This window comes from Humulus lupulus, chromosome 8 (genome assembly GCF_963169125.1).
Source record: "Humulus lupulus chromosome 8, drHumLupu1.1, whole genome shotgun sequence".
In the NCBI taxonomy this organism is placed as follows: Eukaryota; Viridiplantae; Streptophyta; class Magnoliopsida; order Rosales; family Cannabaceae; genus Humulus; species Humulus lupulus.
Window position 1 is genome coordinate 154,923,377 of NC_084800.1, and position 15,252 is coordinate 154,938,628.

A 15,252-nucleotide genomic window follows, 5' to 3' on the forward strand; every position below is an offset into this window, starting at 1 on the left:
GTGTTGTCACAATACATGACCGCTAGTTGTGTATGATGAATCCCAAAGTCCTTTAACAAGGCAAGCAACCATAGTAGCTCACAAGTTGTGTTGGTCATAGCACGATATTCAGCCTCCACAAAAGATCTTGAAACTGTGGTTTGCTTTTTAGATTTCCAAGACACAAGAGATTTGCCCAAATAAATGTAGTAGCCTGTTATGGAGAGTCTTGTATCCGGGAAAGTACCCCAATCGGCATTTGAAAAAGCTTTGAGCTGAAACTTTGAGACAAAAAGATGTGAGGCAGCAACATTGTTGGACTGTGAATGTGGAGTTGAGTGGAAAAATAGGCCTTGAGCAGGATTGCCTTTGAGATATTGAAGGAGTTTTTGAGCAGCCTTGTAATGAGGTTGCCTAGGCTCTTGTAAAAATTGGCTTAACCTGTTCACAGCAAAGGAAATATCTGGTATTGTAATGGTTAGATAAATCGATTTCCCAATTAAACTCCTGTATGAAGTAGGATCGGTTAGTAAATATCCATCATCTTTGCTCAACTTAATGTTGGGTTCCATAGGAGTGGAAGAAGGTTTGGCCCCTAAGAAACATGTTTCATGCAATAATTGTAAAATAAAGGGTGGTTGAGAGACAAAAATACCATTAGAAGCACTATCTATTTCAAGGCCAAGTCCAAGATCCTTAAGTTTGAACTTGGTGTTTAATTTGTTCTTAAAATCATCAACATCAAGATCATTGTTACTTGATAGGACTATATCATCTACATAAATCAAAACTATAACGCCCTCGGTAGCCAAGGCCGCTACACTGTATGTTTATAAAGGTGCAAGACTTGCTAACCAAGTCATTTATTTAGAAACATGTCACTGAAGCTATAATTGAACTAGGGTTGAAAGATTTTTGTCATAAAAGAGACATTTCATTTGAATAACATTTCATACATGGGATCCCAAAAGAAATAGAGTTTAAAAGACCATTTACAAAAATTTCCAAGTTATATACTGCTACTGGCCTCTCTAAGGGCAAAAGAGGCATTTAAGGTTCTCCTGTTCTGTTCCACTTCTCGGTCGTGGCAACCGATCAGCTGACTATGTACATTCAGCCTCAAAACTCTCCAGCTCAGGACTGGTCCACCTTGCCCTTGCCTTTACCTGCACCATGTAGCTCCCGTGAGCCAAGGCCTAGCAAGAAAACTGTAATGCATAGCGTTAGTGACAACCAACAGACAGGTAATTCACAAATCATCAATCGGATATACAACAGGTCATATTGCTCACACAAACAGTGATATCAATCTACAAATCGGTAATCAGTTATTCTGATAACAAACTCGTCACAATCATCAGTTTAAACAACAGTAAACATATCACACTAAAATCCAGGGTCGGCGCCCTTAGGTCGCACCCTTTGATTATCCCACTGACTCCGGCTCGCTTAGGCCGAGCTCAGTAAATATGTACTTAACGTCAGCTACCAGTGGCCGAGCCGCGCCCTGTGTGCAAATATTGATTCTGGCACTCTTAGGTCATTTATCACATGTCCCCGTGGCATAATACCTTTTCATGATATCACATACAAATATAGGGAGCTCTTAGTCCCAACATAATCACATAATCGGGTGCAGTTTCTTAACTTTGATTCCGAGCGCTTTAATTAATTGAGACGATCCTCGAGCACGATCCCGTCTGAGCCCTAGCATACACCTAATCACAAGCGCAACATGGAACCCTCATTAACATTCAATCCTGTAACCTGACCTCGGGACCAATCCAGAGCCCTCAGGAAGCCCTAATTCCACCAAATGGGGTGGTGGAATCAAACCTCGAGCCCCCGGGCGAACCCTAAGAAAATACCCAAAAATCCGCTTTTGAAGGCAGGGTAGCGCTACAGTGCCACAAGGTGGGCGCTACAGCGCTACAAGCTGAGGCAAAATCCCTCAGACAACCCAGGCATAACACTGTAGCGCTCTACTACTAGCTCTACTGACAACACTGAAAACTCCCCTGAGTTTTTCTTTGAATTTTCCCGAGCAAAAACTCCCTGAAACCCCTCCAAACCTCAACTACACTTCAAAATAAGCCTACCATCCACTACATCTCATCCCACATAGCCCAACAACCTTAAATTTGGCCACATGCACCATCAAACAAAGAAAACAAGAATTGAACTTAACACTCAAGAACTCATCAGAAAAACCAGAATCAACCCAGCAACTCAAATGGTCAAGCTCAGAAATCCTTACCTTTAATGGGGAATTTGACCCTAGGTTTCCCTCTAAGCCCTTCTAGCCTTTAGCTCCTCAGTTCCCAAAGCTTAATTGCCTTAACTTCCATCCAAGATCCAAGTTCAGAAATCAACTCTAACAAAGCTCAGAAAACTCATCAAAACCTTTAAACCTTATCTTAATTGAGTAGCTGATTCCAGCTAAATCCTCTAGCTTCACCAAGGACCCTAGCCCCAAGCTCCAGCCTAAGCTTCCTCTGAGTTACAACTTCAAAAATCTTCAAGGTGAGTGAGAGAGAATGTGATCGATAGGGAGAGGGACAAGGAGTCTCTGTTTCTCTTCTTTCTCTTTCTAACACATTCTACAAATCCCAATAAGGCCAAAAGCAGAAATGACCCTTATCCCCTTTTAACCATCAAATGACCATTCTGCCCTCCCATTTAAACCTAAACCATTAAACATTCTAAGGGCATTTTGGTCATTTGCTCCCAATTCCCGCTAATTCCTCGAGTGTCCCAAATAATTATCGCTTAAATCTCGTCATCTAATTAATCACCAATTATTTTTCCCAGTGTCAAATAGTCTCCAGTATATTTTCCCAAGTTCCCAAAAATACCCCCCAGGCTCCCCCCGAGCCGAATATAAATCTCCACCATGACTACTTCGCTAAACCGCTCACTAGGATCGTCTCGTGCCACAAGCTGCAAATATATCCACATAATAATGTGGTCTCAACAATTTATCACAGATAATCATGTTTATGCCCTTAACAGACCAAAATTACATATACCCTTATAATTTAAAACAGGGTCTACATGCATACTAATACTCATAATCATGCATCTCATATATCCAAATAATCATATAGGCATGCTTATCACATAATCATGCATTTAATTATTTAAATCACACATAAACCAATTATGACCTCCTGACACACTAATCAAGGCCCTTAAGCCTTATTAGTAATTTTGGGTCGTTACCAAAACAGCCAAAAAATTATGAGCGTTAGTCCTAATGAAAAGTGAATGATCGGAAGGTGATTGAATAAAACCTTCTCGGATTAAAGCAGTGCTAAATTTAGCATACCATTGTCTTGAGGCTTGTTTGAGACCATAAAGGCTTTTGTTAAGCTTACAAACAAGATTTAGTGGTAGCTCCCCCTTAGGTTGATAACCTTGAGTAACTTTCATGTGAACCTCTTCATCTAAATCCCCATGTGAGAAAGCATTATTTATGTCCAATTGGTGTAGTTTCCAATTGTTTATGGCAGCTAGAGCTAGGAAAACTTTTAAAGTATTGAACTTTGCAACGGGGGCAAAAGTTTCAGAGTAGTCTATACCTTGTTGTTGAGTATACCCTTTTGCTACTAGACGTGCCTTGTATCTGTCAACATCACCATTGGACTTATATTTTATTTTGTATCCCATTTGTTGCCAATGACATTATGGCCATGGGGAAGGGAAACAATGTTTCAAGTCTTATTTTCAATGAGGGCAACAAGCGCATTTTGCAGTGTTAATTGTCACTTATGAAGTTTTGAGGCTTGTGTGTAGCTACTAGGTTCGAACAAAGTATGGACAGCAAGTATAGCATTTCTAAAGTATGGGAAAAATTTTGTCGTAAGATATGAAATGGGAAATTTGACTTTTAATGCATTAAGTAGTACTGTATAACAAAATGATACCAAGCTAAAAAAACATCACATTTTTATTCTAGTATTCCTTGGATTCCCAAAAATACCCCTATCATAAATTTCCCTCTTTTTTCTCCAATTGTCTTCTCCTTCTCTTTCTCTCACGTTTTTCCTCTCTATCTCTCAAGCTCTCGTACACAAAAAAAAAAAAAAAAAAACAAGGCAGCTTAATCTATACAAATTTTTGAGCTTGGATTTCAGGGGCAAGTTGTGAATCTTGTCAAGGCAAGAACTTCATTTTGGATTTTGAATAAAAATCATATGGGTAAGTATATATTTGTTATATATAGTGAGAAAACTTGTATATTAACATTGGTTTTGCTATTTCAAATAGATATGTGTTTGCCTTCATGTTTTATTGTAGTTTTTCACTATCGGAATGGATTTTCGTTACTTTCTTTGTTTTTTTGGGTTTCTTGTCTGTCTTGATGAGACTCGATGGTCCTCGATGGACCTCGATAAAACCATCTCTACTTCGATATGCCTCGATGGGACTCGATGGTCCTCGATGGACCTTGATAAAACAATCATATGTTTATATTATTTGTCTACCGCGATATGCCTCGATGGTCCTCAATGGACCTCGATAAAACTCTCTCACATTAGGGAAATGACTGCCTCGATGAGACTCAATGGACCTCGATAAAACCCTTATATGCTTATATTATTTGCCTACCTCGATATGCCTCGATGAGACTCGATGGTCCTCGATGGAACTCGATAAAGGCATAGAACTTAATGTATGTAGTATATGCCTTGATGGGACTCAATGGGCCTCGATGGATTCATATGAAATTTGTTGGGTAGTCTTTTTCGATGTACCTCGATTGTACTCGATAGACCTCGATAGGTTGACCTCAAAAATTTGACCTCGATATAAATTGATTTTTTGCTGTTTGATATTATAGTTATTATCTGTGACCTACTTTTTTGTTTTTTGTTTTTTGATACATATTCGTCTGTTTCCATATTTGTTGCATTCAACGGTGTTTGGGAACTGGAAAATAAGGATTAGATTTTCAGGGATGTTGAAAATCAAGTTTTGCCTTTGGAGAAGGGTGTGACGTATGAGCAACTGCTTGACATTCTGTACGATGGGCTTGAAGTGGATAAATGTGTCCATGACTTGAAAATTGAGGTCTTGTACACATGCCTATCACAATCCATCAAACCTACCGTTATAAAAAATGATAGGCATGTGCGTGCATTCATTGGGATAGCATCGAAATCTGTAGAGAAGTTGATTCCTCTATGTGTGACATTGGTTAAGAAGGGAGATATAAGAAATGCACCAGCCTCTCCCAGCGTTAATAAAGAAGTTAGATTTGAAGAGAACATTTCTCCCCCATGTCATTTTTTCAAAGGAACTCAAAATGAGGTTGGAACATTTGTTCCTGAGACAAATCCAGACGTTATAATCCATGATGATATCCCTGTTAGAGATCCGCCATATTTGCATGACACAGCGGAGTACGATCCTTATGTCAACGACGATCCTGTTGCTGATGCAACAGATCTTTGTGGGCCAGATATTAGGGCAGATTTGCCAACACAGAGTTCATATGTTATGGTAGCTGAGGAGTGCAGAATAGAAGATCGTGAAACACCTGGGACCAATAGTAGTCGTCCAGGTCCAAGTAGAACCGATGATAGTTTTAGATGGAGTTCTCCATTGGACTTAAGTGAAGATCGTAGAACATGGAGTGCTCCCATGTTCACCAAATAGGATATAGAGGCCTCACATCAACTTCATTCCTCAACCAGCAAAGCTTCAGGAGAATTGCACCTTGGAAAATTCTTTCAGAACAAGCTTGAATTGAAAACCAAAGCATTCATATTTGCGATGAAGAATGATTTTGAGCTTATAGTGGAGAAATCTGGGACTGACGTGTGGTACATTACCTACAAGGATCCTGATTGTGGTTGGAGATTGAGGAGTAAGAAAGAAATGCCATCTGAAATGTTTGAGATTACTGTATACAACGAAGTACACACTTGCTCAGAAGAAATTCAAGATAAGGACCACCACCAAGCATCACCATGGGTTGTTGGGCACCTAATCAAGAGGAATTTTTCTCCCGATGGTACTCGGTACATGGAAAACAACATAAGGGAGGACATGAAGCACCATTTTGGGGTCGAAATGAGTTATGAGAAGGCATGGAGATGTAGAGAGAAGGCTCTTATGTATGTCAGAGGGACACCTAAGGAATCATACTCCAAGTTACCTGGATACCTGTGTTAGTTGGAGCTTAAGAACCCAAGTACAATTACTGATTTTGTAGGAGAAGATGGTCGTTTTCCTCGGTGTTTCTAGGCGTGGTTTCTAGTACTGTCATCTTGTAATTTGTGTGGACGGTACATTCTTGAAGAATAAGTACGGTGGCGACATGCTCTGTGTTGTTGCGTTGGATGCAAACAACTAGTTTTTCCAATTGTGTTTGCATTGGTGGACAGTGAGAACCATAACTCTTGGACTTATTTCATGAGAAAATTGAAGGAAGCCATAGGGGACGTTGAGAACCTTGCTTTTGTATCGGACATGCGTAAAAGCATTAATCATGCTTTGGAGTTTGTGTTCCTAGATGCCTATCACGGTGCATGTTACCATCACATATGTATGAATGTGGTGGAAAAATTCAAAATTGACCACTGTTAAGACATCATGGGGTGTGCAGCGTACGCATTTCGAAGATTACACGTTCTTTGACAAGATTAAGGTAATTGATCCACCTATTGCTCAATATCTTGAGGGAATTGGTTTTGAAAGGTGGAGTAGCACTTATTTTCCTGGTAACCGATACAATATCATGACGAGTAACTACATAGAAAGCTTTAACAATAAAACCAAGGAGGCAAGGAGCTTTCCAGTCGCCTCTTCGTTGGGTTGGTGAAGTTTAATAAAATAAACTTATAATCAATCAATTTGTGACATTTAACAAGATAAAATGAAACTTACTCGACTGTTGGCGAATATAGGAACCAACTAAGCTGTCAAAATGGTGATATCGATCTTCGTAGCCCAGCTAAGCATCCTAGGAATCTGGTTCCCACTGTTCTCACCGAACTTACTCCCGACAGCTGACATGGCCTCGAAATCCTAGTACAGAAGTGCGGGGACATAGCCATAGAAACTTTCGACTCCTTCTCTTTTTTGCTCGAACCCTCTTTCTTCTTCTCCTCGTAATGCGTCAATTGCTTCTACTTGTCCTTGTGAACTCCTCTAATAACCTTCTTGAAGGAAAACTTCCACCACGGATACTTGAAAAAGTAGTCAAGATCCTCAACCATCTTCAGGGAATCACCCCATATCGTTGTTGTCTTCTCTAGGACATTCAGTACCCCCTCTATCAAATAGCACAAACCCAGCTTACATGCATCTTCTGGGTTTTTTGAGGCCTTCAAAGCATCTTCCAACTGGCCGAAACTAACCTTCGAATCACCATTAAAGTATTCTTGGATGATCCGATCACTTGAAAGATGCTCTCTCAACTCGTCTAGGGATGAGGTGTTCCCAAAATTCAGCCCGGTGACTAGGGCAAACTGTACAATCCAAAATTTGCAAAGACTTTTTCCTAAGTAGAATTGGCCCTCTTCAGCCTTCTTGCTTTCCACCTTCTGCAACATAAGGTGATGCAGCAGAACCCCGGAAAAACTAAATGGCTTAGCCTTGAAGATTTTTCCCAATGGGCATGCCTGTGCCCATTCAATTAGCCTATGCCTCTTAAACTTCTCTATAAGGGTTTCTAGGTAAGCACTACCCCTATAGGTGACACGACCAGGAAAGTGCTTCTCCAATGGCACAATCAATTCAGGCATCTGAAAAAAAAACAAATGTTAAAAATACAATTTTAAACAATCTAGTACCTATTGAGGACTATCGAGGCCCAAGTAAAATTAGAAAATACATAGTTCTATCGAGGCCTATCGAGGTAATGCAAAATCATAATATATCTGCTTCTACCGAGGCTTATCGAGGCCTATCGAGGCAGGTGCTAAATCAGCCATAAGTCTTATTATATCGAGGCCTATCGAGTCCTATCAAGGCAGGCACTAAATCAGCCATTTATCTAATTTCATCGATTCTTATCGAGGTCTATTGGGGCTTATCGAGGCAGATGCTAAATTAGCCCTATGTCTCATTCTATCGAGGCCTATCAAGGTATATTGAGGCACCCTAAAACTGAATATACCTAATATCATTGAGTCCTATTGAGTCCTATCGAGGTCAATCGAGGCACATTCAAAAACAGAACCTAACATATACTATCGAGTTCTATCAAGGTATATCGAGGCCTATCGAGGTGGGTCAAAATTTTTGAAAAAAAAAAACCCAAATTTCTCAGTTTCCCAGCCCCGATCTATCCTATGAACAAAACATCAATAAAAAACCAGACATTGCAGATTAAAAAGATAACCCTCACCTTCTCGTACTTAGGAGTTGTGTTAGTTGCCTCTGGGTGCTTCCAGTGGTGGTTCTGAAGACTTCTCCGACAAATCTTCTATTCTCCGATTTCGTTGGGTTGCGACGGATTCAAATGTGGGTTTTGAGAGTTTTTTTGGTTCGAGAATATAGAGAGACGGATTAAAATGTGGGTTTTGCGAGTTTTTTTTGTTCGGGAATATAGAGAGATCGAGAGAGAAGAGAGAGAGAGTCGGAAGAAATGGCAGGGGTATTTTGGGAACTAATGTAAATAATAGGACCAAAATGAGACTCGTATAGTTATAGGGTATTTTTAAAATACAATCCTCTTATATGCATTTCAAGTCAAATTCACCTATGAAATTTGTTAAAGGGTGAGCAGTGGAATACACACATATATAATCTTTGAGATGTGGTGGTTTAACAAGTGGTTGACCAGCTTTAGAAGTAGTGAGTGGTGCTCATTTGATGTACTAGTAGGTACCAAGGGCAGAGATCCTTATTATTGGAAATTGATATCCTTGTTGCAAAAGACAGAGTCAAAAGTTTCAATAGAACTTAGTTGAGTCAAATGAAATATATGCTCATAAAAAATAACATCTCTTGAATGAAAGATTTGGGTAGTGGCTATATCAAGTAAAGTATATGCTTTCATACCTAGAGGGCATCCAATAAATATGCAAGCACGCGACCTAGGAGTAAACTTGTTTCGTTTACTATCAAGAGTACATGCATAGGCAAGGCATCCATAACTCCGAAGGTGATCATAAGAAGGTAATTTAGCATATAAAAGTTCAAAAGATGATTTAAAATGTAAGAGTGCAGAAGATGTTCTATTGAGAAGATATACAACATTAGTAATAAAATAATTTCAATATGAGAGAGGTAATTTAGATTGTAAGGCTAAAGCCCGAGCAACATTAAGTATATGTTGATGCTTGCGCTCAACAACTGAAATTTGTTGAGGATGTTCAACACAAGAATGATATAGGTGAATGCCTTTTGTTGCATAAAAAGAACTAAGATTTAGTTCTTTAGCATTATCTGATCGTATGGTTTTTATGGGGAATGAAAAATGAGTGAGAACATAAGTATAAAAATGTGGGATAATAGTTTGAACATCAGATTTGTATTTCAACATATATACCCAAGTAAATCTAGTATGATCATCAACAATGGTAAGAAAATATTTATATCCATCCAATGTAGGAATGGAATAAGAACCCCAAATATCCATATGTACTAAATCAAAAGTATTATGAGCCATATTATTATGAGAATCAAAAGGTAATTTCTTTTGTTTGGCTAAATGACATACATGACAAGGAACATTATTATTTAAAGAAGCTGAAAAATGTAAAATTTTATTCAATTTGTTGGTAACTTTCAAAGAGGAGTGTGTTGGGAATAGTGCCCTTAAAGCAATTATAGTTGAAATATGTTTTAAATGAAATAAATAATTGAATTTAATTATTATATATATAGACCATATCCGATATTATGTTTTTAATATTATGTAAATATCAGAAAATTCCAACGTTTATCTTTGTGTTCTTAATCTCATATTGGTATGAGAGGACCGAGATTTAGATAATAAACTTGAAACAGTTCGCAGTAAAATAATGTTATGAAATCTTTAGATTAATTATTGCTAGTACGGTTCGTTCGTATTAATAATACAATTGACCTAGATCTGGGTCACTAGTGTAGTAGGATACTTTATTGAAGGTACTTTATGTATAGTGATATATAGAATTGCACCACATGTGATTTGTTAATATTTGTTTAAACATTATTTCATAGTATTAATCAAACACATCAAATGATGATCATATACACGATGATCTTAATCCTGAGGTTACTATGAACTTCTATATATATCATCTGATCATTTGATTCATGTGTTAAGGTTTGTCAGAATGATCAGGCTAAGAACAATTGTTTTGGGGACTCAATGATATAAATGGATGGGGACATATTTTAACAGATATGAAATTTATACCTTCTTATAGATTGAATAATGGTTCTCTATTGGGTTGACTTTTGGAACTGAAAAGGTTATGAGCAATCACGTTGCAAATTTGTTGTGACACAACCTTCACTAGTAAAGTCAATGGTACAGTAGGAACTAGATATAGTTAAAAAGATAAAACGGTAATTTTATTCACTTTTAAAAATGAATCATTAATATAGGATTAATGTTGTATGTTATGATTATATCAATGAACACTTTATTCTTTAGTAAAGTACTCTGTAAATATGTCTATAATTATCAAGAGTTCAATCTCATATTTATAGTGGAGTAATAATGAGATTAATAAATATGATTATTCAATCAAAGAGCTTTGATTAATCATATACTATTTATTAGAGCTTGATATTATAGGCCCATAGGTCCCCGTGGTGGCTCTATCAACACTATATCAAGGTAAGAGTTGATACAAGGGTAAAACTGTAATTTGGATATTTGAGAATAATTTTATTCTTCAGGTCAAATATACAATTATATGATAATTGAGGTTGAATAATTAATTTGGAATTAATTATTAAATTTTTTAAAATATATTTATTTATTTAAATATAGAATTTTGAAATATATATATAAATAAATTAATTATTTTATTTAAGTTGGAGAAAATAAAATTGATAAGTCAAAATAGTTTTTTATTTATTGATTTTTAAAAGGATGATGATAATGATGATCATCAATTCTAATTTTGAATTTAAAATTTAAATATTGAAATATGGTTGTGATATTTTCCTTAAAAAGATGATACCATATTTTTTTTTTTGGGAAAAATTGATTTTAAATAAATAAAAGAAAATAAGAAAAATGCAATATTCCCTGTAAGGAAATACTGCTACACGCATGGCACAACCATGCGTGTAAGATAGTACTAATAAATCATTGGTATTGTTTTTATTTTATTTATTAAATTAATTAATAATTTGAAAATAGATTTTTTCAAATTTGGTAAGTTAGATATTACCTAAATCAATTTCTATCATCATTATGATTGTATTATTATATTAATATTATTATTATGCATAATAAGGTAATATATAATCTCTAATATATATATTATGTGATAATAAGAAATAAGAGAGTGGTAATTCATAAAAGTTTCAGAATTCGTTAGACAAGAAATTGTCATCTTCTTCTATTATTCTAACATTTCTCAAGCCATAATCCAAGTTCTCATGTGTTAAAATAAACTTGTAATTTCTAAATTACAAACCCTTGTTCTCTATGTGCCCACACACATCTTGAGGTGTAGAGAACACTCTGGAAGATGTGGTTTGAGTACTCAAAGCGTTGGATAGGAATATCGTAATTTATACAAAAAGACTCAAGGACACTTGATAGGCTTCAGGAGGTAAATATTTATGTTCTTGAATATTTGTATACATGTGCATATGATATATATATAAGTATATGTATAATTACATATATGATGCATGATTAATGATAATGCATATATATGGTTCCTGTCTGGATGTTTTCTTCAACATATAAACTGTTTATATGAGATATGTAAATTTTTGTTATTTACGAACTGGGCCCACCATTCCAATTCGCTGTGCACTCTGATTGTTTTTCCAACAGGATGTCCTAACCGTGTATGCCAAGTATGGATGGTATTACAAGATTTCTTAGAATTTACATCAGAACAAGAAGGTATAAAAGTCTTGTCTTGTTGCAGCAAGTATAAGTGTCATATGCGCTTAGCAATCCCAAGCATCTTGTTTTGAGTTGTGTCCTGTATGAGACCGTGAGTTTGTGAAAAATAAAGAGTGTGATTGTGAGTGTATAACAAGGGAGGTACTGATAGCAAATTTAATTGAAAATTCGGAACATATAAGACATTGAACAAGGTCAAATTTTTGGTTATTTTCAAAGTACCAGATTTACACACTTGTATTCTCAAACCATTCGACAAAGTGAGGTAAGAAGCTATTGTATGGTTAGAAAAATATGTAAAAAATTTGGAAATTGCAACAAACATGGTGCGTAGCACCACTGTCAATAACCCAATAATCACGAGAAAGAGATACAAAGTTACCAGAGAAATTAGAGATCACGGGTTGTGTCTCTTTGTTGGATGAAGATGTTTGCTGGAGCTGAGTGCTGAGCAGAGCAATGAGATTCTGTATAGCCGCTTGAGTGCCCGATTCTTGAGAAGATGAAGCACAACCAATAGCTTGCTAAATAGTAGGCTTATTGTTGACATTTCTAGTGCCATATCCAGGGGGAAGGCCATGGATGAAGTAGAATTTTTCTTTGAGATGTCCTGGCTTTTGATAGTGAGAGCAAGTAGGCTGCATCTTCTTTGTTCTTGATTGCAGAAGTGATGGTGGGTTGGAAGATTGGGTGGTGGAAGTGGATGCAACAATGAGACTTGTCGTAGCCGAGGGCTTTATTTTTCTCTGTCTTTCTTCTTGCATAATGGTAGAAAAGACTTTAGAAATAAAGAGTAAAGAATCAATAAGGAGTACCTGAGAATGAACAGCATGGTAGGACTCATTCAATCCCGTAAGAAACCGTAGAACTTGCTCAAGATTCTGTAGCTCAAGACTATCATTGGAAACATCACATGTACATGGCGTTCTTGGTCGGACTCCATTGATCTCGTCCCAAATTTCGTTGAGTTTGGAGAAATAGGCGCTAATGGAATCATCTCCTTGATGAAGAGAAATAAGAGATGTCTGAATATCAAAGATGCAAGGCCCGTTTCCTTGATTGAATCTTTTGTTTAATTCAGTCCACATTGCAGCAGCTGAATCAAGATAGTTGATGCTACTCTTGTTTTCTGGTGAAACAGAGTGGATAATCTAAGACATAATCATTTGATTACACCTATTCCAAGGACACAAACAAATAGTGGTCAGAAGGGGGTTGGGGAATGGTTCCAGTGAAGAAACCATTTTTGTTCTTTGCGTCCACAAAGAGCTTGAAATCACGAGCCCACTGCTGGAAGTTAGTGTCCGTGAGAGGTGGGGAAGCTAGGATCAAGCCTGGGTTGTCTCTGGTGCCCATGAAGTAGGGATTGTTGGCATCTTCTTGAGCAGGTCGAGTACGTATAGGCAGAGGCAGAGTTGGGTCGGAGGTAGAACGGGTTTCCTCTGTCCAGTGGTGGCCAGCATCGGAAAAGGAGGCGGCCATTAGAGTCGGTGAAAGAGGAAGGTTGCTTCTGTGTTTGTCTGGTTCTTGGTCGTATCATTGAAGAACAGGTGGAGAAGAAAATAGGGTTTTGAAGAACCGTTTATTTTGATACCATATTAAGAAAGACCCAATGAAAGAAAAAATATATCTTTTATTATGTATATGTCACAAGAGTACAAGAGAAGAGTGAATATACTTAGTAGGTTGAGTTAGTTGTATTAACTAACTAAGGTTACAGCATATTTAACTTAATTATATAATAGGGTATCCTAATATCCTAATACTCTCTTATGTATCTCTATCTCCCTCTCACATTTATTCGTATATAAATATTCCATTTTTTTTTATAAATAAATGTGTAGGTTTTTTTTGGTGACTTGTATATTAATGAGTAGTCATAATCATTTTGGTTTATTGTTTCCACTGAATTATTTATTGTATTAGAGTGGTAATAATACTCATGGAGTAAGTATTACCACTCCATGAGTATTATTTATGATTGATTTACTGTCCACAATAAATAATTATATTCATTTATTTAATATTTTTTTTATCAATGCTCTCATTTCTCTCTCTCTCACTCTCTCTCATCTTTCTCTTGTTTTTTTGCTTGATAAAGTAATTATATATATATTAGGTTTTTGTATTTATAATATATAAGATATAAAATTAGAAATTAATTTTAATTAAAATTTTAGTTAAATGTGATTTTTAGGGTTTAAGAAAAAAATTTAGGCCTGTTTTTGTATTTAAAAAAAATATAAAAATTAGATTGGTAATTTATATATACTTAATATGTAATAAAAATCATAAATTAAAATATGTTAATTTTTTTATATAAGTCTGTTTTTTTGTTATAGATTGTATAGAAAATAATTAGGATACGTTAGAATATAATATAATGTTGTGTAATATTTTTAGTTAAATGCATATATGTTTTAGTAATTTGATTTAATTAGTGTTATTTTTAGTTAAATAATTAATTAGTTAGATTTAAAAAAATAGAATTAATTAATTTTGTTAAATTATATGCTTTACGGAGTTAAGATTATATTATATGATTTAGGAATAAGATATTGAAATTATGTGGTTTACGATGTAATTTTATATTTTGTTAATTTATATGTTGAAAATGTGTTAGCAATGTTTTATCGTATGTTTTGGGTATTTTTGTGTGTTGTTTGCAAGTTTCTTAATTTGGGGATTGATGAAAATATAGTCATTATGGTGATGGTTTTTTTAATAGAATTTATTAAAAAAAAATAGATTGTGAAAATAATTAATTAAATACTTAAATTAAGAAAATAATTAAAAGTAAACAAATTAAAATATTCACTAAGTTGAGCATCATAAAATACACTTAGACATATTACAGATGGACATCATAAAAAATCGCAATTCACTAAAAAGAGCATAAGACATTGTAGCACAACATTTCATTTTATTTGTTTTTATTTGGTGATAAAAATTATTATCAAATATAAGATAGTGTGTTATTATCACATAGTGATAATTTTTATGATTATAATTAATCACTAAAAGCCTTATACTCGTTCGAAGAGAGTGAGTTAGTAAGGACTCTTAAATTTGCCTCTCCCTAAGTTGTCCAGATCAAACATATTGGGATTATTGTATACCTATAGTATGACCTAACACAAACTTTTTATAAAAACGGTTTGTGATCAACTTGGTAAACATGAAGAGAATGAAAGAATCGAGCTATGGGGTTTCTTAGTCCATACTAGCACTAC

The 15,252-nt window shown here is 35.6% G+C and overlaps 1 protein-coding gene across 1 annotated transcript; it reads right to left on the minus strand.

Annotated features, from left to right (window-relative positions):
- Positions 1-12,543: 12,543 nt before the first annotated feature.
- On the minus strand, positions 12,544-13,501 carry LOC133796178 (uncharacterized). Its single transcript, XM_062233656.1, has 2 exons — positions 13,261-13,501; positions 12,544-13,148 (listed from the first exon to the last, which is right to left on the minus strand). The coding sequence occupies exons 1-2, from the start codon at positions 13,499-13,501 to the stop codon at positions 12,544-12,546; spliced, it is 846 nt and encodes a 281-aa protein (XP_062089640.1).
- Between the last annotated feature and the right edge of the window lie 1,751 nt (positions 13,502-15,252).

Coding starts and splice junctions, on each gene's coding strand:
- LOC133796178 (XM_062233656.1), bottom strand. CDS start 13,501: ATGGCCGCCTCCTTTTCCGATGCTGGCCACCACTGGACAGAGGAAACC. Junction 13,149..13,260: donor GGACGCAAAGAACAAAAATG/GTTTCTTCACTG, acceptor CTGTTTCACCAG/AAAACAAGAGTAGCATCAAC.